This window comes from Phlebotomus papatasi, chromosome 3 (genome assembly GCF_024763615.1).
Source record: "Phlebotomus papatasi isolate M1 chromosome 3, Ppap_2.1, whole genome shotgun sequence".
Lineage (NCBI taxonomy): Eukaryota > Metazoa > Arthropoda > Insecta > Diptera > Psychodidae > Phlebotomus > Phlebotomus papatasi.
The window spans coordinates 77,974,932-78,000,704 of NC_077224.1; the positions used below are offsets into that span (position 1 = coordinate 77,974,932).

General features: G+C 34.6%; 3 protein-coding genes across 3 annotated transcripts; 1 reads left to right on the forward strand and 2 right to left on the reverse strand.

Annotated features, from left to right (window-relative positions):
- Positions 1-2,457: 2,457 nt before the first annotated feature.
- On the reverse strand, positions 2,458-3,686 carry LOC129805888 (protein tantalus). The gene is made up of 2 exons (XM_055854124.1): positions 3,525-3,686; positions 2,458-3,462 (listed from the first exon to the last, which is right to left on the reverse strand). The coding sequence occupies exons 1-2, from the start codon at positions 3,566-3,568 to the stop codon at positions 2,859-2,861; spliced, it is 648 nt and encodes a 215-aa protein (XP_055710099.1). The 5' UTR covers positions 3,569-3,686; the 3' UTR covers positions 2,458-2,858.
- A 5,186-nt stretch (positions 3,687-8,872) lies between these two features.
- On the reverse strand, positions 8,873-17,459 carry LOC129805889 (M-phase phosphoprotein 8-like). The gene is made up of 5 exons (XM_055854125.1): positions 17,216-17,459; positions 16,617-17,056; positions 16,380-16,523; positions 9,952-10,355; positions 8,873-9,821 (listed from the first exon to the last, which is right to left on the reverse strand). Coding segments are annotated over exons 1-5 (1,014 nt in total). The 5' UTR covers positions 17,217-17,459; the 3' UTR covers positions 8,873-9,796.
- An 81-nt stretch (positions 17,460-17,540) lies between these two features.
- Positions 17,541-23,632, forward strand: LOC129805890 (40S ribosomal protein SA). The gene is made up of 4 exons (XM_055854126.1): positions 17,541-17,556; positions 17,779-17,904; positions 17,969-18,088; positions 22,931-23,632. Exons 2-4 carry the CDS (start codon positions 17,806-17,808, stop codon positions 23,537-23,539), a joined length of 828 nt encoding a protein of 275 aa, XP_055710101.1. The 5' UTR covers positions 17,541-17,556; positions 17,779-17,805; the 3' UTR covers positions 23,540-23,632.
- Positions 23,633-25,773: the final 2,141 nt, after the last annotated feature.

Genomic DNA, 25,773 nt, shown 5'->3' on the forward strand with positions numbered 1-25,773 from the left:
TTATTTCGAAAACGGATCCTAAGATGTCCTTTATTTTTGGATATATTTTCTACGTGGCCAAAATATATTAACATATGGGTAAAACTTTTTTAGTGTAAGGTGTAAATTTGGTAAGTAAATACGGTAAATTTGGTATACGTGAAAAATTCAATTTTGGTAAGTAAAATGTGAAAATGTTTCATAATGGCTCCGGCACACCTTTTAGATCAGAAAAATTTCATGAAGTCGAACTTCGAATCCCTTCCCGTTAAATAATTTCTTCAGATATCTTTTTCTGCAGAAAATATCTACAAGTCCTGCCGAAAATCTACTGATATATCTGTAGATATTCCTATGAATTTTATTTGGGCTTGGGACAAAATTCGTCAGAAATTTTTGCAGATTTTCTGACGAATCCTGGTGCATATTCTGACGAGTTTCTGTAGATATTTTGCCGTTTTTCTGTAGATTTTTCTACATTCCAGACTTTCCAGACATCTGTGTTTGAAAAGATGGAATATTTTGCATTGAATTTTGTTTGCAAAATTCAATAGTGTTTTTTTTAGTGATATCACAGTGTTTATATAAAATAAATAATTTTGCGACGCCGTGTTATAAGTACAGAAGAGTGAAGTAAAAACTTTAAGCAGAGTGTCAACTTAAATTTCGTGTTTTTGTATCATTCCATTGGCGATTTTTAAGAAATTAGTATTTTTGCTTGCATTTTTTTATTTATCTAAAATGTTTAATCGGTAATGCTTGTTAAGCAGAACATACCATTTCATTTATAACTTCTACAGTCTCTTCATAAATCAACAATATTTTTGTGAAGTAATGGACACTATGCAGATTTTCTAGCGAGAAATTCTGCCTAAAATCTACAGATTTTCCAGGTAGAAATTCTGCCGAAAATCTACAAACTCTCTCGGAATATACCGTTACAATTCAAAAAACCTCCGAGTAAAATCGGCAAGTAGAGCAATGATTTGACGGGTTTTTTTCTCATACGTTTTGCATATGTCTATCTCATTTTTTTGCACTCTTCTTCTTCTTTTAAGCATCACAAATTCAATTTAGCTCAATCGAATGTGGAGTGCATAAGGAGATAGACATATTCAAAATGTGTGAGAAAGAAAGGGATGTGAATTTTGATTGCATGAAATTTTCCTGATCTAAAAGGTGTGCTGGAGCCATAGCGTAATAATTTCCCCTTTGTCAAAAATATTTCACTATGCTATATGCATTCTAATTTTGATATTTTACTCAACATTTTCCATTTCTACTTAACATTTTTTTTACCAAAATACTTCCGAATTTTCAGCAGCCTTTAAAAAATCGCCATTTTGAATTTCAAAAGTTTAACCAAACTGTAGGGCGCGTAGGGCGTATTTATCAACCGATTTGGTTAAATTTGAATTTTTCTGAAAGGTCTTAAAATTCCTAATGCGATTGCATCACTTTCAATCGGAAATGAATCGGTGTAATACATGATTTTTCTTTTTCTAATATTTGTTTTTAGTTAAAATAATCTGGTTTTTCGAACTTAACCCTTTAACGACGAGACACATTTTACGGACTCAAAATCAACAATGAAAATGAAACTGAGAAACATAATCAATGATAAGGCTTACATCTAACCTTGGAAAGTCCTACAGAGTCTGATTCGGTGTATTTTGTGCTTCTATAAACAATAGGGACAAATATAGCCCAAAAATTTATGTAATTTTTCTGACAATGCCAATGAATAATATTTTTCGCTTTAATGAAAAATATTATGAGTATTCTAGTTTTTATTTCCAAAAGGGTTTTGTTTAAAAAAAAATTGGAAGTATAAAAAATAAATAAAATCAATTATGAATTTGAGAATTTAAAAATTCGCCATTTTGAGCTTAAATATTTACTACATAGCAAATAGCTAGAGACTTGCCAAAAATATTCTAGATTACTTCAACCTTCTACTTTACAATTATGTACAGACATAAGAAAAAATAATTTTAGGTAGTCAGGAAAAATTATTTTCTTTATGGGACACCGGTGGTGTTCCAATCGTCCTTAAAGGGTTAAATCTAGCAGGCCATTAGGATGAGCCTTGCTTTTATGATCACACTTACCTTGAGCTAAGGAAGATATTTTCTACCGGGGGGCGCTTTATTAAAGTCGGCGGCAGCCACTGCTTGAGGTTGATACCTGTTTAAACTTTTTTGAATCTAATTTCTATAAACAAATTTATTTTAAATTTGTTTACAAATTTCTTGCTAGGTTGAATAACACAGTGAGTTTAGATCTTTAGGGAAATAAATTACCAAGCAGCATGAGCTTCATGAGCAGAGCTTCAGTAATTTATTGTGGTAAAAGGGACGCTTTCATTGGCAAAAGTTTTAGAAGCTATCTAACGAATATTATCGAATATAAAATAGAAAATATAATCAGATAAGAAATCCAAATTCGAAAAAATAAATTTAAGAAAAAGCAAATTAATAAGTTTCATAATTTTATTCAAGTCAGAGTAAATTTTCTATTTTTTCAGTTTTCTTAAATTAATCAATATTTACGTTATATTTTTTGTCTAAAAGTTCTCAATTTATTGTTAAATTAGGTCTCGTCAATTTTTTAAAAATTTCATAATATTTCCCATTGAAAAAATGAGCCCTTTGTATTTTTCCCCTAAATCGAATGTGTGAATTAACTTCCGGCCACTGTAAGTATCTCACGACTCACGTACCTGAAAATCCTCCTGCTTTTGCCTCCTTTTCAGCCGCGAAGGTGATTGAACCTCAAACGTCTTTTAAAAAGTAAACTCCTTTTCCCCTCCAGAAATACCAAAAGGTGGGTGTCTCGCCAGGCAGTGATTGTGATCCCTCAGACGATTGTACAAAGCCTCAAGGGTTTGATATGGATGGTGGAAAATCTGAATTATTGGGTGAATCTTCTTGCTGATTTGATGAATGCTGATCTGATTCTGTCGATTTGACCCCTGTGAAATGTTCCAGGAAATACTCCATTGAGACCTTCTTGAACTTCTGAGCCCTCCCAAACATCTCTCTGATCCTCTTCCTGCGATTCTGAATTGTGACTTTGCTAATATTCTTGCCATCTGTGAACTTTATGCTTCTATTGACTTTCCTATTTCCCAGCAATGTAACTTTCTCTTTGATGACTTTAGGCTCTTCAAAAATTGTCTCCAGCGGTGTACACCTCTTCACCACTTTCTTGTTCAGGTAGTAAGCCTCAATCTGCTTCTCAGTCGTGGGCTGGAAGCATCTCTTGGGCTTCATTATTGTACGTCGATTTATCTTGTGCAGCGGATCTTTCGTCCGGGAATCATTCTTTGACAGTCTTGTTGACCTCCTCACAGGCGAGGAGGCAGAATCAAGGGAATCTTCCAGATTTTCCTCCACTTCAGTGGACATCTCAAATGTCCCATCACAGTCTGTTTTGGCTAAATTTAGGCTGGACATCTTTACGCGCAGGATGCCTTCGTAACTGCAAGAGAATTACTTTTCAAAGCATTTTTGACCCAAATCACATGCCAGAGATGCACAAACCTTTCATCACTCGGTAGACTAATGAGAGTGGGTGAGAAATTCATATTTACTGCACTGCACAGAGCATTTCCAGTGCGATTTTTTGGGTAACAAACTCAATTTTCCATCTTTTTGTTTTTGTCCAGAAAAAGCGACCTACTTTGACAAATGCAATGGGAGAAGTGGCGGTTATATTTTTATAGCACATTCCGAACGGTTTAAACCGGTACTGAATTTGAAAAATAAATTTGAATTTTCTGAAAAAAATAACTGTCAGTTGTGCATTTAAAAAAATCAGTTGCAGAACTGTGGCAAAAATAATGACGCATTGATACTGATACTATTTTTTTTTAATTTTTTATTAGTGTTTTTTTTTTAATGCTCAAACTCCAGGAAGAAAGCAGTAATCCCTCGATTTTTTCACCCCCTAAATTTTCGCGTTTTAGACGATTTCTGAAAAATTACGACATGATGTTTGTCCATCTGTCGCCAGCTCCAGAGACCAAACGGTTTGAAATTGCGACTTGAGACCTTTGGGGGACCCCCCATAGCTCCCATAAGTCTACCCAAGGATCGATAACATGCCCCTCATTTTACCCCCACCACTTTCCCTCTCCTCCAACATCTATATTAGGTGAGATTCTTAACAATCCCACCTACTATAATCCTATCAAAATTTCATGTCGTCCGAACGAGCTCAAACTTTGCCAGAATGTGTTTTGACACTTCCTGATCACGAATATATGGATGGCTAAAAACTGTTCCCGTCCATCTGTCCGTCCGTCCGGCCGCTCTTTGGAGCTTAACCCTCTAACGGTGTTTTCTTTAATATCCAAAAAAGTAGTAAAATAATTTTGTCTAGGGTAATTAATGGCCCACTGAACTCAAAAATACCATCCATTCTACAATATCTCTTTCCGTTTGGGCGCCAGGTGAGAAAAGGTAAAGACCGCCTCCAGGCGGTCATATCCGTTTAAGGCCGGCATGAAAAGACTGAAATATTTCTATTGAAAAATAGTGAACAAATAGTAAAATAAATTATTTTTAAACGTTTTTTATGGATGAATGTTCTATGATTATCAAAGAAATGATAATTTTTAGGAAAAAAACGTTTATAATTTTTATAATTAAACGTTAATGAAGCTCGAGGTGTTTCAATAAGACTGATTTTTACCGAATAGGTCACAGATCAGCTATGAAAACGTCACCTTCTTGTATAATTTGAAGGTCCTTTGAAATACATTGCTCATCTTCTGGCTTTATTTCACGATCTGGATCTGGAGCATTAGCTCTTTCCGGACCACAACATATCCAGCGAACGAATTTCAGTAAAACTCACTTTATTGTAAGTCTTAGTGGTCAAATATGATACTTTTGTAGAGAAAGAATTTTCTCCGTCTCTGGGAAATTGGAAAACTCATGGGAACTCTCGTCCCCTAAAGAACGCAAAGGATACAAACTTGGACAAACTTCAATTTTCCAAAAGCCAATAATATCAATTTTGTGAATTATTTTTGCATGTCAAATGACTCCTTTACAATGTTGATCACTAAAACAAGAAGAATTATTGACCAGTATCTTGTGGGATGTCCAGGAAGTGCTAAAAAGAACACCCAGCTCCTGCTTGCCCACAGATTTCTCAAAATATTTCACACAATAACACTTTAAAACACATTTCTCTCAACACGATGTTATTTCAGACACATTAAGCTTTCTCAAAAGCATAAAAGGACACTTCCTGGACAATTAGAATTCACCAAAATCTGGAAGAATAGGAAAAACTTCCCCGAAAGCAATCTCCTTCGCTGCCAAATGTCAAAATTATCGGCCATATTGGCAAAAATTTCGCTCCCGCTTGAATTTTCTTACAAGGTCGGTGTCAAAAAGCAAATGGCGGACATTGGCGGGATAACCTTACATTTGACCTCTAGATTTTTGGGGACGAGAGTACCCATCAACTTTGAACAAGTTTTTTGAAAATTTATGAAAAAATTGTTTTTCGAATTTATGTAATCTGTAATTGTTAGTTATCATACTTATTGGCCCCGAGAGGTTTTTCCTTATTCTGGTCTAGAAATATGAAAAAAGTCACAATATGTGCAAGGAAGCAGAAAATCGAAAATTCACGTTTTTTGACCAAAAATATCTTAGCTCAGGAGTTAATTGGGATCCTGCAAAAAATATCCTAGATTTGGACATCCTTATAGTTTGTAATCATCCACAAGAATCGGAATTTTATCGATTCTAAATAGTCTAAAAAAATTATTTTTTCCATGGGTACCCAGAGTCCCAAAGGAGACGAAAGAGTTAAAGGACGAATTAGGGAATTCATCTACACTGTTGAAGTCTGCTTCTTTATCAATTTCGCTTAATTCGCAGAAATCGACCATTTTACTCATTCTGGATAGTCTTCGTGTAATCTCAATTGTTTTCCATGATTAATATCTTGCAAAATAATAATATATTTTACCAGAACAACCAAAACAAATAAATTTAAAAAATCGGTAATTTTTGAAAATTAAAGTGCATTAAATGAAGCTATTTTGAAAATTAAAGTGCGCAGATTTAAAGTGAAGCTATTTTTCAGTTTTTCTTGTAAAAATTTGGCAGATATTGCACCGCGACAAACAAATTTCCTCGTAGTTCTTGTATTATTACGGCGAGCATTATGAAATAGGGTGGAGTAAGTACTTTTGGTCACTTTAAGGTTTCATGTGCTTGTAATTTATATAATTTTTATTTAAATAAAATAAAATTTTGTACAAAGATACCTTAAAAAGAATTCCCAATTTTTTTTTTGGATATTTTAGTGAAAAATGCGTTTTATGCAACTATGCACGTTTCAGTACTTTTGGCCACTTTTTTAAGCACTTTTGCCCATTGTGTGTAAGCACTTTTGGTCACTTGTTTCCAATAGAATTTTAATAAAATAACAGAAGAAATAGCTTTCAAAAACTTTCACATATACACAGCACAAGTCCTATTTTTATCTAACACCAATTTTATGTGAATATTAAAGTATTTTAAACGATTTTTTTGCACATTTTCTATTTGATGTAAAAAACAGTCAAGTCTCGATTGTTTTTACTGAAATCCACGAGGTGCGCCACGTGTAAAATGTATGGGAAAATGAATGGCCAAAAGTACTTACACAGCCGAAAAAAGTAAGCTCTTTTAGCCACATCCGATTTTCATTTAATTTGTTAGAAAATCTTATTAATGATGATATCATAATTAAATTTAATTAATTAAGAAATGGACTTTCATTGAATAACATCAAATATTTTCATCAAAAATATGAAATAATGCAAAACAATTTCTTTTAACATTAACAAGTTTCTTAAGAATCCCATGTTTTTTTTTAGTGATTGTTTACCTTGTCGAGAATTTCTTTCAATAACTTAGAATTAATCAAGTCGATACAAAATCAAATATGGTTTTCTGATTCCTTAGATTAGAGATCACGAAATAAGACCGATTTTCCTGTTCTAAATAAACTCATAATTGCATTACAATGTGATTTTACTTTAGGTGGCCAAGTGCTTACATGGCCAAAAGGGCTAACTCTACCCTACTGCTAGACTTTAGCAAGAACTTCGATAGTTTACGTTTACCCCGTGATCTGATTTATTTTAAACCCCATGAATTCTTTAATTTCTCTTCATCTTCCATCTCAGTTATGCGCTCATAACGTTCTCAATTTGTCAAATATGAAGATCATGGAGTGAAATGATAACTCTGTATAATTGTCCCATCCGCTATTGTCGAGTTTTGATTATGGACAATCGAAATGATAACTTACATTTTTTGTCGCTAGTGTCGATAATTCTCGCCAGTAATTTATCGACACCTCTGGAGCTGTCGATTTGTACTTTCGAAGTGAAATTTAGTGAAAATTTTACATTTTTTAGTAAGTAAATACCTTTTTTATTCCCTTAAATCCTCTTTATTAATTTTTTTAGTAGTAAATAATAGTTCTTGTGAAATTTCATTCATTCTAGGCTCACCATGAAGTATGGAATTGTTTGAAATATTCTAGGCCAAATAAAAATGCGGAGTTACAGTAGAGTCTCGCTATAGTCCATATTTGGTTTGAAATTTGACACTTGGGTCGCACTATAGTCCATGTAATTTTTTAAAATTATCAACGATTTTTAGTATTGAAATTGCTCGACGGCTTCCACTTTCTTTGCGATTGTGGTACTTGTCCTTGCTCTCTTCATTGTGTATCACAATTATCACAACTACTTAATAAAGTTTCCCAAAAATATTTAAATAATTATGCATGTCGCATACTAAAAAACATAATCTAACTTAAAATCAGTGTTTTGAAATCAACGGTCGATAAATTGTGGACTATAGAGCGATGACCTATAGCGAGACCATACTGTATATTATGTTGATAATGTTCAATCCATCACAAAATTATCCTTGCACCGACCGAGAAAGGCTCTTCAGAGAATACGTTTACCATGCTCGGTGTCATGTTTGAGGCACTGCTGTCCAGGAAGTTATAGGAGAAATTTCTTATGTATGGTAATTAAGTTGAATCTGTCCACCAGGGATTCAAGAGTTGTTGAACATGACCACAGATTCGTTAGACGTTTTTCTTGTAGCCACAAACTTGTAAGAGGGTTGAACCCTATTTTGTTGTGGATATTAGAAATAAATTGAAAGTGAAATTATAAAGTTATTCCGGTCAATGTCGGTATTTTTCGGGCAGAAATCGTTGACACTCCAAGTTTTGTTTTGTAAGCATGTTTTTGACAATTCAGTAAGAGTGAAAGAGATCTGTATCTAGTCATCTCGCTCACTCTCATAGACAATTTTGAAAACATGTTTACAAACAAAAGTTACTGTGCGTTGAACATGAGAATGAATGAAATCTAGTCATCTCGCTCATTCAAATAGTCATTTTCGAAAACATGTCTGCGAAACAAAAGCTATCGTGTGCACGTCATTAACTGTTTACGCACAATTGCTTTTGTTTTTAGGGAAGAGTGCCCATGCTTCGTAATGACTAAATTTTTCCTATGTTTTTGAATTTAGTGTTGCGATGAATCACAATAATAGAGAATCATAAGAAAAATATGGAGCACAGAGGCAAAATTAAACATATCCTATGCTTTGGTCATAGGATATGTGCCATTTTGCCTCTGAGCTCCACAAATTATAATCATTACGAAGCTTGCGATCGTACGAAGCATGGATATCACCTGGAATTATAAAAGTAATTTTGCATTTACAATTTTCCACAACAAATGTCTGCTACTGAAGAAGTATCTTCAACGAATCACCTCGCTAAAGAAATCAACAACAAAACATCAACACAGCGAATATGAACAAATCAATTGAAGCAAAAATGCAAATTTTGTATTTGATATTCAATTTACTTTAATCGCAAAACAGAAAATAATATAATTGAAAAAATACAGAATGTTGTTCACGCAAATGCTTTGCTGAAAATCCATTCTACAGTGCTGCAACTTCCATTGAAGATTGAAAGGAAAAAAAAGTCTTAAAATTCAATTATAAAAAGTAAATAAAATAAAAAAGCGAATTAAAGAAACAAAGTAAAAAGAACTCCAGTATTTTTTTTTGTAATTTTTTTTCTCAAAGAAGCACACATTTAATTCTCATCAAAAATTTATACTATGGCTAATTGTATCAGTTTCAAGAATTCCGTGTGTTCTACTAGAAACAAAGAAAATCATAAAGAAATGAAAACTTAAGCCAAAAAAAAAATTATCAATTAATTCTACAAATATGCGGCTAAAAAATATTTCTCATATTTTTTTTTCATATATACCTTTTCCTTTTTTTGTAAAATGTAGGTCGCCAATTTTGTGGTGAATGATTAAATATGTTTGTTGCATTTTTTTTCTTCAATTCAAAGTAATTCAAACGGAATTTGCAAATATTTGACAAAAAAAAGTTTTAGTACTGAATTGCACGTTGAATTTCAGTTGTTTCTTTTCATCTTTTTTTTATTGAATTTATACCACTTCTACAATGGAAAGAAATAATTGTTTTACGTGAATATAAGAAAATGTCTTAAAACAAACCTAATATTAAATCATTTAATATTCTTCATCATTTTTCTTTTTAGAAACAAAAAAATCTTATTATAATAAATTTGTTGATTGAAAGATTATGTTATTTTGTTTTTTATTTCTTGTTTTCAATCAGGGTTGAACTAAAATTAAATCCCACTTCATTTTTTTGTTTATTTTTTTCTTTTCTCGTTTTATTTACTTCTTTTTTTTATTATTTTTTCTCTTTTTAAATTTTAATTATTCGGCATCGTAGTAGGTCTTCCTGGATGTCCGAAGGCATCATAAGAAAGAGAATGGAACCAGTGAGAAACGTCAAAATTTCTTCCAGAAAAGCCAGTTTTTTTTTTGCTTGGGATATTTTTTTTTTAGAAAAAACTGGGGGAGAAATTTACCTCTGTTTGTTGTTGTGCCTGCGTGATGTGCGGACACCCCTAGATTTAACATTTGTAGAGTAGCGTTCGGCCTTCTTCGGCTGCTCACGCAACTGCTTGGGTGCTTTGCTCTTGACATTGTCCAACTTGTCCAATAACTTCTTCACCAATTCCGGACAATTCACATGTTTCTCTGGCTCCCAACTATCATGAGCCGAGCCCCAGCCCTTCCATCTGATCAAGAACTCACGGGACTTATTCTTCTTGTAGCGAATGTCCATTACTCGATCAACTTCCCATTCTTTATCGGGATTTTCTTCATCAACCTTTTGCTGTTTGGCCTTAGGTTGGATCTTGATCGGAATACCCTTACGCTTGGGGCCCTTTTTACCTGGGCTTGACTTCTTGCCATCCTCTTTCTCCACCTTTAGTTAAAAAAAAACAAAAAACAAAAATTGGAAAGATGTCTTCAAAATAAAATTCAATTTTAAAAACGGTTTTAGTTGTTGCCAAGCTTCAGATTGCTTTTTTTTTAAAGACAGCAAAAGCATCAAAGTTAATCGACATACATAGAATTAGCACAAGAAAAATTTTGTAAGTGAATTTCAAACGCATTAGGTTTAATATAATTCTGGTCTTTTAACTTCTCTTTCACTTTAATTAGAACTGAAATATCTTACTGTGTTATCACACTTGCACATTAAAATTTTAATATGATTCACATTAATTGTCGCTGGTGAGAGTCCAAATGTGTAATTTGTGTGTTTGAATCATTTTATATTTATAATTTGATTTATTTGTTGATAAAGAGGTAGACTTGGCCCGCAAAATTTGATATAAATTGATTTATAGCATTAATGCGAAAAATTAATGCGATTTTCTCTTTAATTTCTTAATGTGAAAAAATATTTATGCTTTAGGTAAATTTAAACTTATTTTTTGCAGGCCAAGTCCACTTCTTTATCAATAAATAGAAAAACCCCAAATATTAAGTGACTCAAAGACACAAATTGTGCAAGTGTGATAACGCCGTTAAAGTTTGAATGAGATCAAGCATCAACTTCGGGCGAATTAAAGTTTTGTGACTGTGGCGCCATTATCGGTGGCGTCTCTAACTATATATCGGGAAATGGAGTTAAACAGCTTAAGCTGTAAAGCCTCTTTAGGATCAGAGAAATTAGTGCAAGTAGGATTGAAATATAAATTAAATTATGATCTATCAGGAACTTAAGGACCACAGATGCTCACATGCAAAGAGAAAACATCAAAATCGGTAATTATGCCTCCGGCACACCTTTTAGATCGGAAAAATTTCATGAAATCAAAATTCACTTCCCTTCCTTTCTCAAAAGATTTGCATTAGTCTATTCTACTATTTTGACCCGAAAATGGACTGAACTTAATTTAATTTGGTATGATGTTCAATAGAAGAAGAAGAGTGCAAAAGAGCAGAACAGATATATGCTAAACTTTTAAGAAAGAAAGGTATGTGAATTTCGATTTTATGAAATTTTCCTGATCTAAAAGGTGTGCCGGAGCCACTAAAACCGGATATAATTGGTAAGTCCTGGAAGCTGATAGAGAAGCCCTGCTTGCAGAACAATCTTTATCGTGTTATCACATGAAATTTCACAAGGTAAAGTTAACTGAGTCGAATTGTTCAATAAAAATAAAAGAACTATTCGAAATTATTCGATTATGGCCTCTTCACGTTACAGAAATTTAGTTCTACATTTAGCATATTATTGAAGAAATGCTGACAGTTTTTCTTCACTAGCGTAATGACCTCTTCGCACTATAGAAATTTATAATCGTATTAAAGCAAATTGCTTATTTTTGTGTAGGAAAAACTGTCAAATATGGACATAAATGTCTCTAGTGTGTAGATGTCATAAAAGCTTCTATGGAAAAACATTCATCTAGACTAGGCCACGAGCTGTAGGCAAGTAAATGGCTGCTTTCTCGCGGTTCTGATAATAATTTGTATGAAGTCATCTTTAACTGGAGATTTTCTGACACAACAATTTCATTCGCATGACTTTGGAGGAATTTATAGGGGAAAGCACCCTCGAACGACTCAAGCTTCGAGCAATTCATTCTTTTCGATATATTTTTAATAAATTTAACCCATTATAATATTATTGGGCACTCAATGGGTCAAGTAGTAGAGCACTCGCTCTATGATGCAAGTGTCCCGGGTTCGAATCCCTTTTAGGTCACCAGGAATTTTTCTGGCGTTAATAGGTGTTCGAATTGCATCCAGTGAGCTTCACTGTACTTGATTCCACGGGGCATGGGACTGACAATCTCATCCCGTATAAGAAAAAATAACAATGCATGTCTAGAAATCCCCTTGCGGGAAGGCCTAGTTCCTTCATGGAATGTTGTGCCACCATTATTATTATTATTATATTATTACTGCCCGAACTCCACGGAGTGATTTTTTTACCCCCCGCCCCCCCCCCCTCCAAATTTCCACCTTCCATCTCCCGGAGACCACTTTTTTCAACAAATTTTCACGTTTCAGACGATTTCCGAGAAATGTCACGTTGTTTGTCCGTCTGTCCGTCCGGCTGTCGCCAGCTCTAGAGGCCAAACCGGGCAAACGGTAAGAGATAGCGACTTGGGACCTTCGGGAGACCCCCTCATAAGTCGACCCAAGGATCGTTCACATGCCCCTCATCCCCCCCCCACCCCTCCCCTTCCCAACCAAAACCATGTTTTACAGTAGACTCTCGCTTATCAGTGAGAGCGGGACCAAAATGTCACACGGATTTTGGAATTGATACACATTAAATTGTTTAAAATACAATGATTTTTTGTTTACATTGATAATTTGTGGAGTGAATCCTGACCTGACTGAATCGACATTGTCACCTGTCTCACGGATATTTTTATGTCACCCGGAAAAAGAGTTCACGGATTAGCGAGAGTCTACTGTATTGGGATTGCTCGAGAACGCGTTGTGCTTTTTTTTATTTTCATTTTTGGATATATTTTAGAGATTACCCAGGCGGATTTCGTACTTATACGAAAATTCCGTTGAATCATTCCCAATAACGGTTTTTTAAGTTTAAAGGTTAAAAAGACACTAGGGAGCGCATTTATCAAGCAAATCGCGTCATGTTTGGGCTCGTTGGAAAGGTCTTGGAATTTCCCACAAAACTGACCCGGTTCATAACCGATAAATAATTTTTATACGAAATTCAATTAAATTACTCCTGAGGTGTATTTTGGGGAAATATTTTGAGTAATTTATAAATCGGTTCAAATCGATTCTGAACAGGTTATTTACCAATAAAGTAATTTTTGTTCAAATATAATTTTTATTATTCTTCAAACTATTTTGTGGAATCTATTGAGTGTTTTATGAATCGATTCAAATCGATTGAGAACCGGTAAACGGTAAATGATGCGAAAGTAGGGGAAAGTGCCTATGCTTGATACCATTGGCAGCTTCGTAATGATTAAATTTTTCCTATGTTTCTCAATAAACGTGACTCCGCAATATATTTTAAAAACTGACCACTTTCCCAAAGTTTGTAAAATATGATTGCGAAGAGTCACATAAATATTGTGAAACATAGAAAATTTAATCATTACGAAGCTTCCAATGGTATCAAGCATGAGCACTTTCCCTTACTTTTGAGGTATAGCATCTAAGTCATGAGTTCGAGCATATCGCAAAGCCTGGGACTTTTTGCCACCCATTTTTTTAATAACTGGTCTGATGCTTCAAATTTCTAAAAAAAGAGCTTTGAGTGAAATCAATTAGGAACATAGAAAAAAATTGAGTTGTCCAATGCTTGAATCGTGCGAAGGTAGCGCGCGTTTTTCTCTACGTGAATAAATAAATTTTACGTTATTTTAGCATTTTCTTAAGCGTAATTCTTATTTTAGTGGACTAAAACCTTGTTTTTTATCCAGAAATTTATTAAAATCAATAGATTCAATATATTTAAAGTCTTTAATCAAAAAGTTATTGAAAAAGCCAAATATAAATAACTTTGTATTGAAAATTCTTGACTAGGGAAGACCGGGGTAGATTAGTCACGCATGGTATTAGACAGTGGGATGGTATAGCCTGCTTTAGAAGGAATATTGAGGAAACTACTAGTAGGGGAAAGTACTTTCCCTTCGAACGTTCATGCCTTCGAATAATGTGAATTTTATTTAATTTTTCCTAAGAGACTTACACATTTCTACTAAATATTAGTTAGCTTATTATCAGTTATTGATAATTATGTCAGAATTATCTTAGTCTCTTGGGAAATATAAAATAAATTTAGATTATTCGAAGGCATGAACGTTCGAAGGGAGATTAATTTCCCCTACTTATTCGAAGTAAACAAATCCCTGCCTATTCATTGAAATATTTTTCAGCCTGGTACAAACATTTTTTGTACAAATAATACGCAATGAAAAATTTCATTTGCTAATCTGCCCCGGTGTGCCCTACATTTGTTTGTTTTTTTTTTTTAAATGGTCGCACTGAAGTAATTTGAGTGGGAAAACTCATGGCATCAAAGTAAAGCATTTCCAAAAGAAGATTACTGAGAGGTTGATATAGACACTTGCTGTAGTCTTAGACAGTGATTAACATAACGATTATTAGAAACACAAAAAAAGAAATAGGTAAAGAACTAAAGGATTTTAATAGGGAAAATTAATCAAGTTTTTTTTTTTTAATTTGTGGCATTCAAGTAAGCACGAAAGTGAAAAGAACGTTCATTGATCTTTTAGTTTATATAACATTTAAGAATCTTTCGGGTGGACTTTGTTATGTTCTTGTCGCTTACCAAAATTTAAAATCCAGATAAATTACCTTATCCTTTTGTCATAAAAATAGTTGCATTAGGACTTTGAGAGCACGTCACCCAAAAAAGCAACGCTTTGCTTGAATGAATGCAATGTTTCACTCTCAGTTCGAGCATATTCTCGTCATTTCGTCACTTTCATCAGCAAGTCTCGTAAAATCTATTGTATTTCTCTATTATTATAACAAATTTGCTGATTGAAACGACGATGTTTCCCTCATTCTCTCAATTTAGGGATTTAATGGTCAATGCACCAATTGGATTTAAAGAAGTATTTGGAAACATTGTAGTTAAAAATAGTGCAATTGGATTTAATTTCTAAAGGCATCTACACACTAGCAGAAATTTCGTTAAAAAAATGCATTTTTAAAGAAAATTTCACCTATCCTTGTAGGCAGAAACGGCAGATTTAAAAAAAAGGCAGTTTTTGACGAAAATTGCTTCCAGTATGTAGACACCATAAGTCTTTATTTTTAATCTATCAAAGGTATGAAGCCAAATTCATGGAACAGAAATCTTCAGTAGGGCATATCTTCTATCCCCTTTAATATGCTTCCCTACCTTCCCCCTATTTTCTTAACGTTTTTCCAGTAACTTAAAGGGGAGAGCACAGTAGAAAGATCAAAGCCATTTGCAATAAATATAGAGAAATTAATGCCAGAATTTTTATATTTCGAATTTAGAATGCTAACTGTATTGCAGAGTGCAATGCATAGGGGGTTGTTAAGTAGGCATTTCAATAGCACCAATTTCAACGCCAACTCTTCTTTTCCAATCCACTCCAAATATGCGTCATATATATTACTTTGCGTCGGGCTCATCAAATACGGTCGAAAAGAAACGACGCAAACGTGGCAAAGCGCTCTTGGCTCGTCCAATCACAAATGCCGTATCACAGCGCCACTTGCGGCTCTTGTGTCAATTACGCCATGTCGTTCGTTAACCTCTCTTTATGAAAATATGTATAGCGCGACGACATCACAGGGAAAAATCTATACTTGCTGTAAACTCGTTTGCCTTTGGGTTGGGGTTTAACTTTTGCTCTTCGCACCGCGTCTTTTTGCAAGAAACAGTAAAGAACCCCTGGGATGGTAGCGGCGCACTTTGCCACATGAGAAATTTTTTCTCTCAGTGCGGTCAAAAAAAGGGCAAGAAAAATATTCAAATGCAATTTACATTATGGGCAATAAAACCATCAAAATTTGCTGAAGATGGATTTGCCGGGGCTTGGGCATTATTTTTGAGGAATTTTCCTATATTTGGAAATTTGACAAAAATTGTTATGTATTTTTCGCTAAAAAGTTTCTAAGCTCTTCCCCTTCTCGGAATCGATTTTTCAACGTCATCACGATAATGTGCAGAAGCGGTTTTGGGATTGTAGGGCTTAGGGAAGGTATAAGATAGGGCCTTAGCATTGTATTGCATCCCGAAAAGTTTCAATCATTCAAAGCATATGGAATTAAAATGGGGGCTTGATTGCTTGGCTTGGGTTTGGATTTTAACCTCAAATATTTTTTTCTAATGAAAAAACCAAGCTTGCCCTGCATTTATTGATTTTTTCCGGATTTGAAATAAAATTGTTTTAGCAACCCTTGACAATTTTGTTTGACTAATTAATAAAATTCAACTTACCTTTTTCTTGTATCGCGCAACGATATCCGGGCAAGAGAGGGTATCCTCAGCCTCCCAAGTATCATCATCCTCACCCCAGCCTTTCCATCTGATGCGGTATTGAGTTTTACCGCGAACAACTTTGTGATCGACGATGTCTTCGACCTGGGAGAATAAAAAAAATAGCGCAAAAAAGGACGCTAAGGTCAGAAGCGTCCCTAAAAACAAAATAATAAATTCACAGGGGGGCTTTCTTACCTCATACTCTTCCTCTTCGTCATCATCCTGATCATTTTGGGCCTTATTTTCCTTGGCGGATTTCTTGGGCGTCTTCTTGACGCCGTTGGCCTTAGGCTTGCGGCCGCGCTTCTTTTTCTCCTTGTCTTTGCCTCCCTTGGGCCGCCCGGCCTTCTTGGCTTTCTCCTTGGGGCTCCCCTCGGACACAGCTTTCTCAGATGCCTCATCATCATCACCATTGACCTCCTCCTCATCATCATTCACTTCCTCATCATCATCGTCCGGAACATCAATGGCAGCCTCCTGAACGTCTGTGGCGTCCTCGCCATTTTGATTTTCTTCGTGGTTGCTGCCGCTCGAATCGAGTGCATTCTCCGCATTTTCATATTCCATCTCACTGCCCATATTACTGTTGTTTTCTTGATCTGATTTTCTCAGGGAAGCTTGGTGCATAATCCGCACTACAATTTCAACACAAAAAGCCCCCTTTTTTCACCAAAAATTTCACAACACAACCAGGGCAAAACTTCTCCCTTTTTACTGTTTGATGCGGCTTTCCTCCCCAAACAAAAATTTTTATGGTGGAAAAGCCAAGTATTAAATGTCAAAATGGAACTTACTTGCATGCAGGTGACTCTCCGGAATTTTAGTGTTCCAAAAATTCAATTTTTTTTCTATGCTCACTCACATCAATTTTACCATTCGTTTTGATGGTTTTGACCAAAAATTAACACTCAGAAATACACAGTAGACACTCTAGTATACAAATAGAGACATTTCATGCCGCACTTTGCCCAAAAAATACAATTCCACGAGGATTTCTTATCAGTAACAAACACGAAAGAGCGAAATAGCATGACAAACTGATTTGCCATAATTTTTGACAGCCCAAGCGGAATTCTTCGGAATTTATAGCATCACTCGTCCATTTTGTTCGTAGTTCCAGCGGCTTCAGCAAGACGTGAGTGCAATCTCCTCAGTTTTTATCAATTTTTTTCTGTATTTTTTGCATAATCCTCCCTGAAAAATGCCCTATAATCATCCAAATACCATCACTCCTCCAATATCCTCAACAAAATTCTTCTCATTCCCCAATTTTCTCAGTTTATTCAATAATTTCCATCACCACGTGGATTGTCTGGTACTTTCACATCGAGGGGCTGACAATTTCTCTCGATTTTAGGTATCCGTTGCTCACTTTTACGTCGAAATGTCTGGAGGACTTGATATTTTGTCCCTCAAAGAGGACGATGTGACCAAGATGTTGGCCGCTACCACCCACTTGGGCTCCGAGAAGGTCAATTTCCAGGTTAGTTAATCCTCCCGGAAACCATCCGGAGGCTCTGTGCTAATGGGATGTTCTTTGCTTGCAGATGGAGCAGTACGTGTTCAAAAGGCGTCCTGATGGTGTCCACATCATCAATTTGGGGCGCACTTGGGAGAAACTCCTCCTGGCTGCACGTGCTATCGCTGCCATTGAACATCTTTCCGAGGTAAGATACCATTTTATCACCTTACCATGCCCTAATAAAATCCAGATTATAGAATCACTGAATAGTTCTTGAATTCTCAAAAAAAAATTAACCCAAGATACCCCAAAAAAAAAAATATTTTAAATTTTTCACGGAATTAAGGCATTTTTCTTACACTCTGAGAAAAAAAGTGTGCGATTAACTTTTTCCTCATAACTTTAACACTTTTTAGGTGTAAAAATATATCAACATTTTTTAATGTTAATTTTACACCTTTTTAAGGGTAAAATTAACATAAAAAGGGTAACTTTAACCCCTAATACACCTAAAAAAGGGTAATATTTACACCGATTTTGGATCAATACTGCAGGGTAAAATTAACATTTCCGGAATGCTATTTTAACTTTTTCGGATTTCTCTCAGTGTATAAAGGAATTAATCTTGAAACCCTTGTTAAAGCTCTCAAACTCAAGCTAAACCCTGGAGATATTTAGAACTTCTTTTATCGCCAATTTTATGTGCTAATAAATATTCTTGGATTCAGGAAAAACAGTAAATTAACAAAAAAAACAGTCAGTAGGGATCTAGGATGATTACCTAACGGATGGAACATTTTAATTCACAAATAGTAAAATTTTCTTAAATTCTTTATAATTTTTAAGCTTTAGAATCCACAAAAATAAATATAACACGAAATGGTAGGCACATCACAGAGAATATATTTTTATTGAATTTAAAATTTTACTAATGTTACAGTGTTATCAGACTTGCACATTAAAATTTTAATATGATTCACATTAATTGTCGCTGGTGAGAGTCCAAATGCGCAATTTGTGTGTTTGAATCATTTTATATTCAAAATTTGATCTATTTGTTGATAAAAAGGTAGACTTGGCCCGCAAAATTTGATATAAATTGATTTATAGCATTAATGCGAAAAATACGATTTTCTTTAATTTTTTAATGTGAAAAATATTTATGCTTTAGGTAAATTTAAACTTATTTTTGCAGGCCAAGTCCACTTCTTTATCAATAAATAGAAAAACCCCAAATATTAAGTGACTTAAAGACAGAAATAACATATTTGGACGCTCACAAGCGACAATTAATGTGAATCACGTTAAAATTTTAATGTGCAAGTGTGATAACGCCGTTACAGATAAAAAATTTTTCAGAAAAATTCAAAAAATTGCGAATTTTACGTATTTTTCATAAAGGTTTTAGGAACTATTATCCTCATGCAATCATTATAAATTTTGTGCTAATAACATAACATTAGATACTCTTTCATTTGATAAAAGTTTTAAAATGATTGCATTTGGTTTTATACTAAAACTAAAAAACCACATAAAAAAAAAATATACCAGATTTTTGTACGGAAAATGTATTAGAATGCTGTGCCCTCTGGTTGGGATTGGAATCAAAGTCACCCGAATTACAAAAAGATTCGGTAAAACTGAAATGCAATGATTTTTTTAAATAGACTCGCTAATTCAGAACATCGGGCAGCAGTTAAATTTGAAAAGAGTTTGTTGACATTTTTGAAGTTCGATTGTGATTATCGAAGGAAGTATATATGCTCAAATTCGGGTGACATTTCGGTCCCAAATGCCCGAAATTAAGAGAGTCTACTGTAATCCGAACATACCTAAGAAAATCCATGGTAAATTCGAGCACATTTGCTTCATTCAAAAATCGTAACAGAAGTTGAGAAATTTTTAAAGCGTCCAAGCTTTGTTAAATACTCGAACTCACGAATTAAAGCTGTCCGGGAATTAAATTTTCGCATGATTTTTGAGTGAATAACGGTTTATTGTGACTCCGGCACACCTTGACCAAGACAATTTCATGAAAATAAAATTCACTATCTCTTTCATTCTCAAACGTTTTTGTTTGTCTCACCCTTTCGCTCTCAAAATTAGATTGAACTACAGTGCCCGCTTTGTAATCCGGATGATTGGGAGACAAAATGACAGATGTCCATTTCGTAATCCGGATGGATTTTTTGAATTTGTTCAACGTCTCGAAAATATAGTAGGGTGGAGTCTACATTTATGGATGTTATACACTTATGGACAGCGTGCAAGAATCTTAAGTTCTTACGTAAAACAGATTTCGAAAAGTTATAAAATTATTAGTTTATGATGTAAATAACATTTTTTTCTGATTTTTCGAAATCTGTTTAATGTAATAACTTAAGATTTTTGTGTTGTCCATAAGTGTGTGCGACATCCATAAGTGTAGACTCCACCCTACAAGATTTTTTGTAGAATTAGAATAAAACTTTTAAAGAAGATTAAAAAGACATAATTGGAGAAGTCTATTCTATTATACTTCATTTATTAAACAAAAAAAATCACAGGATATTTCATTCTTATTGCTGAACACACATGCATAAATAACCTCAAAAGTATTTTAAATGTAACCGTCGAGAACTTGTCCGGATTACTGCGATCCGGATTAGAAAGCGGGCACTGTAAATTAAATTTGGTTTGATGTTTAAAAGAAGAAGAAGAGTGCGAAAGAGTGGGATGGACTATGCAAAAAGTTTGAGAATGAAAGTGATCTGAATATCGATTTTATGAATTTTTCTTATTCGGAAAGCTGTGCCGGAGCTATTACCGATTAAATTGATTCACGAATTATAAATCAATTCCGTAGATAATTGGTAAGGAAGTGTGCATGTTACAATGTTTTTGACATTAGTAACAATGTCTATGCACAAAATAAAAGGGATAATCAAACAAAAATCAATTACGATTACTTGACCAACTCCTTATCGATTGGGACTGACATAGTCGGGTTCGAAATTTCACTATCCAGAAAATCCAAATTTAAGCAAATCGGTTAAAAAATGAGCTCTTCAAAGTTACCCTGTAGCCGATCGGCCGCAAAGTTTCACAGTAACGGAAAATTCCCTGGAATTTGTCTTCTATTTTTCCGCGAGAGTTTCCGTGGAAATAAACGCTAATATTCCGCTTGGAATTCTGCGGAGTTATCAGCTTTTTTTCGCGTGGATTTCCTGAAAAAAAAAGTCCCAGGAATTTTCTTACAACATATCTGAGAGCATTCCCTGGAAATTGATTCAAAATTTCCTTCGAATATTCTGAGTATATTTTCTTATATCTTTCCGACCAAGACTCCATGGATGTAAGCGCGAAAAATCTGCAATTATTTTTCGCCCTAACGCTATAATTCTTGCGAGCTAGACATACTCAAATGAACGATATGGTAGCAATTTTCAATTCAAAGTAGAACAATTGAGTGTTCGTCTGATAGATGAACAATCTCCAAGTTCTAAGCTGCCAATTGGCACTGATCGTCCATATTTGTGGATGTTTTTTTTCTGGAAATTCTCTAAGAAAGTTCCACGAAATTTTTAATCAATTTTTGGAATTATTTTGAAGAAAAATATATTTAAAAAATCCACTGGAAAAGTCGTGGAATTCCCTAATATTAAACCACGGAAGCCTCTAAGGCCGTTGCATGGAAATTTCCACGGAGAATTTCGTGGAAATAAAGAGGATTTTTCTAAATTTTTAACGGGCTGACTGCCGATTATACGCAAATAATCCATAGGAAAAGCCGTGGAAATATTCGTCAGAGAAAAGTCCATGGAAACTCGCGGACATTTCTTGTTAGACGGTCCTATACAGAGTTCCACAAACGTCCATGGAACAGTCGGAGGTAATTTAGCGTCAAATTCCATCTCGGAATCTTACGCGGATTTTGAGCGGTGAAATCCAGGGAATTCCACGCAGATTTTTAGCGGTAAAATCAGCGGATATGGCAGAAAAGGCTGCTGGAAATCCAGTGGAATTGCTGCGGACGTTGGCTATAGGATGTTCACCTTTAAGTTTCAATAATTCAAAATGGCGAATTTTCCAGTCATAAGTATGTTTGATCGAAATGTTCATCTGCACTTTCTACAATATATCCAAAAATTATTTGAAAAGCATGGGACAATTTCAGCAAAAACCGAAAAAATATGGTTTTGGAGGGAGGGGGGTTAGGAGATAAAACAAAACAGATCGTCCGAGATAAGGTCCAACTATGAGGGGGGGGGGGGTAAGTCGTCGAAGACCGGAAGTCGATATCTCTTAATGAAAAATATTATGTTTGAGTATTGTAGTTTCTTTTTCCAAAATTGTTTTGCATAAAAAATTGGAAGTATAAATAATAATTAAAATTAATTTTCATTAGGACAATTTAAAAATTTGTCATTTTTAAGCTTAAAAATTTACTATTTAGCAAATACCTGGAGACTTGCAAAAAATATCCTAGATTCCTTCAACTTTCTACTTTACAATTATGTACAAATATAAGAAAAAAAATAACTTTAGGTAGTCAAGAAAAATTATTTTCTTTATGGGACACCGGTGCTCCAATCGTCCTAAAAGGGTTAAAGACCATTTAGGTTTAACTGGGAGAGAATTTAATTCTGAAGAGAATTAAAAGAATTCTTTTCATTCGGAAGTTAAGTTGTTTTCATAAAGTGTTCCACTAATTCGAAGAAGTTGAAAAAATTAGAAATAGACAAAACGAGCCCCCAAGTTTTTGATGTTCGGTCTGAACGCTTCCAAATCTGCTATGTGTTCTTTGCTTTCGCCTCTGTATTTCGTTTATTTTTTTAAACTTTTCATCTTTGAATTAATAAAACTGTTAAGCGAAAATGCCTTTCTTGAATAAAATGCTATTCATAGGTTCTATATACTGGAATTACTTAAAATGATGCTTACATCTTTCGGATCTGAAATTAAATGATGATCCTTTACTCCACTGATAATTCCCACAAGAAATACTTTATATATCTTTTTTTTTTAATTCCGGAAATTCTAATGAAAAAAAAACTTGTTTCAAAAGGTCTACGTGATCTCATCGCGTCCTTTTGGACAGCGTGCTGTCCTTAAGTTTGCCAACTACACCGGAGCCACTCCAATTGCCGGACGCTTCACTCCTGGAGCTTTCACCAATCAGATCCAGCCGGCTTTCCGTGAGCCTCGTTTGTTGGTGGTGACTGATCCTTCCACGGATCATCAGCCCATCATTGAGGCTTCCTACGTGAACATCCCGGTTATTGCTTTCTGCAATACCGATAGCCCTCTGCGCTTCGTGGACATTGCCATTCCGTGCAACACCAAGTCCATCTACTCCATTGGTCTGATGTGGTGGATGTTGGCTAGGGAGGTGCTGCGTCTGCGGGATAAGATCTCGCGCGAGAAGAAGTGGGATGTTGTAGTGGATTTGTTCTTCTACCGCGATCCCGAGGAGGCTGAGAAGGATGAGGCTGCTGTTAAGGAACTTCTGCCACCTCCAAAGACCGAGACCATCCACGAGGGTACTGAACCTGTTGATCAGGAGACCACCAACTGGGCCGATGAGGTGCCAGTTGTGCCTCCAACAGCCGTCACGGAGGATTGGAATGAGGAAGAGACAGTCAATGCTTCATGGGGAGGTGGCGGTGGATTCTAAAAAAAAGGATTCCCAAAACTCAACAGCTCAAGTGGAAGATGTTGGTTGAAATAAACGCGGCCCATCTAGGGTCGTCTGAATAAAAAAAATGTCTTGTTTTTTTTCTTTTAGTGAATGAGATTAACTTTGAGTGTATGCAGTATTTTCTTTTTAGCCAAGATTCTTTACAATCTCAGCTTTTGTGGTACGAGGTGAAATGCAGCCTCCTTAGATCACGTTCAAACGTTGGATAAAGACGTAAACATCTTTTGATTTCTAGATCGCAAATATGGTAAGCACTAAAAATCGATATTTCATGGACGTCCCATTTCGTTCGTCGTATAACTCTTTCGCGTCACACTTTTATTCAGCAAGTGAATTCATGTAAAATTGAGTTTTTCCTAATGCTTTATGATCAAATATAATAGTTCAGAGAGGAAAAAAATGTTCCATTGCGTAAAAACTCGGAAAACCCCCGGGTCATATATGACCCTATTGTCCTCAAGAGAAGTGTACATACCATTTTCAAAATCTATATCATGGGCTTTTTAAGAGTTTTTTTTTTGCTTCAAGTCATTAATTTGGCCAAAACCATGGCAAACTGGATTGTCTTGATGAACACTGTACTCCTGGTGTTCAAGGAATCTTCCTGAGTAATCCCTTGAACAGTCACTGTCACAATATTTTGAGTGGTATTTGGCAAAAATAAACTTATCTACATATTTATTCACTCACAATACAATTGCACAATATGGGACGCTTACAGAATACTCTAAAATATTGCAAAATATGTTATAATTCATCAGATATAAGATGAAATGTCCAGGAGCAAGATGTCCCACCTGCATTTCACAAAGAAAAACAACGAAAACACTGTTACCCCCCCAATAGAGTCATATATGACCCTATTGTCGACAAGGGTAACTTACCCTTGTCGACAATAGGGTCATATATGACCTGGAAAATTCTACACGCTTTTCTGGAAAATTGAGAGTAATTTATTATATCAAAATATGCAATATACAATCTTTGGATATTCTATTTTGTGTTTCTAAAGAACTTTTTGCTGAAAAAATAAATTAATATAAGAAATTTTGAAAAAGAAAAGTCATTTCACAAAGTTCGAAATTAGTGATTTTTTATCTCAAATATTTTCTTTTCCTAAATATCTGGAGTCTTGAGAAAATTAGCCAAGAATCTTACATCCTTCTATTATTATGTCGTGCACAAACAGATAGATTTCAATTAATGTAAATAGTAAAAAAAATTGTTTTTCCCCGGGTCATATATGACCCTTATGACGCGAAAGAGTTAATGCTATAAATCAATTTATATCAAACTTTGCGGGCCAAGTCTACCTTTTTATCAACAAATAGATCAAATTTTGAATATACAGTTCTGTCTCTCTATATGCACAGCTTTTGTGTCGATTGCATTCAAAATCAATTTGTTTACATTTTGACAAAGTAATAAAGAAAATTATTTTCTTGGTAACTAATTTTTCTCGTTTTTAATTATCTTAATTTTATTTTTTCTGTCTCATATTATAGTTAAAATAACACGGGAAATTCTAGAACAATAAAAAAATAATAATTTATTAAAAGAAGGAGAAAACCCGTTGGGAAGGTTGGGAATTTCAAAAAAAGTTGTGCATATTCAGAGAGAGAACTGTCAAAAAAAGTACCCAAACTGTGCATATAGCGAGACAGCACTGTAAAATGATTCAAAGACACAAATTACACATTTGGACTGCCACCAGCGACAATTAATGTGAATCAAATTAAAATTTTAATGTGCAAGTGTAATAACACAGTAAGGGAGAGTGATATCTAGCGATTTTCGGCAAAGGCTAATGTTCAACGCACAATAACTTTTATTTTGTAAACATGTTTTTGACTTTTCTATGAGAGTGAATGAAACATCGATATAGTCATCTCGCTCGCTTTTACAGAAAATTTTGAAAACAATACAAACAAAAGTTATTGTGTGCTGGGCATAAGTATCGATGGGCGGTTAGATCCAGCACCTTGCCTTATTTTGAAACAGCCTCAAATTTTGTTTTCAACTTAGCCCCTATGTTAACAATCGGTCTCAAATTTTAGTATGTTATAGCAGAGCCTAAGGCCTTTCGATAAAAAAAAACTTAAGTCCCCTCAACTCTCCTGATCCAAACTAGAAGGGGTTAAAAATTTAATTTTCAGATGATCATACATTCTGTTCTAATTGTCAGAATTTGAAAAACGTTGGTGTTTTCG

What these genes read in the sequence shown, in the direction of transcription:
- LOC129805888 (XM_055854124.1), bottom strand. Translation starts at nt 3,568, where the DNA reads ATGAATTTCTCACCCACTCTCATTAGTCTACCGAGTGATGAAAG. An exon ending in AGTCTACCGAGTGATGAAAG is followed by an intron (nt 3,463 to 3,524) that starts GTTTGTGCATCT and finishes ATTCTCTTGCAG; the next exon opens with TTACGAAGGCATCCTGCGCG.
- LOC129805889 (XM_055854125.1), bottom strand. An exon ending in TTGCGCGATACAAGAAAAAG is followed by an intron (nt 10,356 to 16,379) that starts GTAAGTTGAATT and finishes TTTTAACTAAAG; the next exon opens with GTGGAGAAAGAGGATGGCAA. An exon ending in AGGCACAACAACAAACAGAG is followed by an intron (nt 9,822 to 9,951) that starts GTAAATTTCTCC and finishes TCGGACATCCAG; the next exon opens with GAAGACCTACTACGATGCCG.
- LOC129805890 (XM_055854126.1), top strand. Translation starts at nt 17,806, where the DNA reads ATGTCTGGAGGACTTGATATTTTGTCCCTCAAAGAGGACGATGTGACC. An exon ending in CCGAGAAGGTCAATTTCCAG is followed by an intron (nt 17,905 to 17,968) that starts GTTAGTTAATCC and finishes CTTTGCTTGCAG; the next exon opens with ATGGAGCAGTACGTGTTCAA. An exon ending in CCATTGAACATCTTTCCGAG is followed by an intron (nt 18,089 to 22,930) that starts GTAAGATACCAT and finishes TTGTTTCAAAAG; the next exon opens with GTCTACGTGATCTCATCGCG.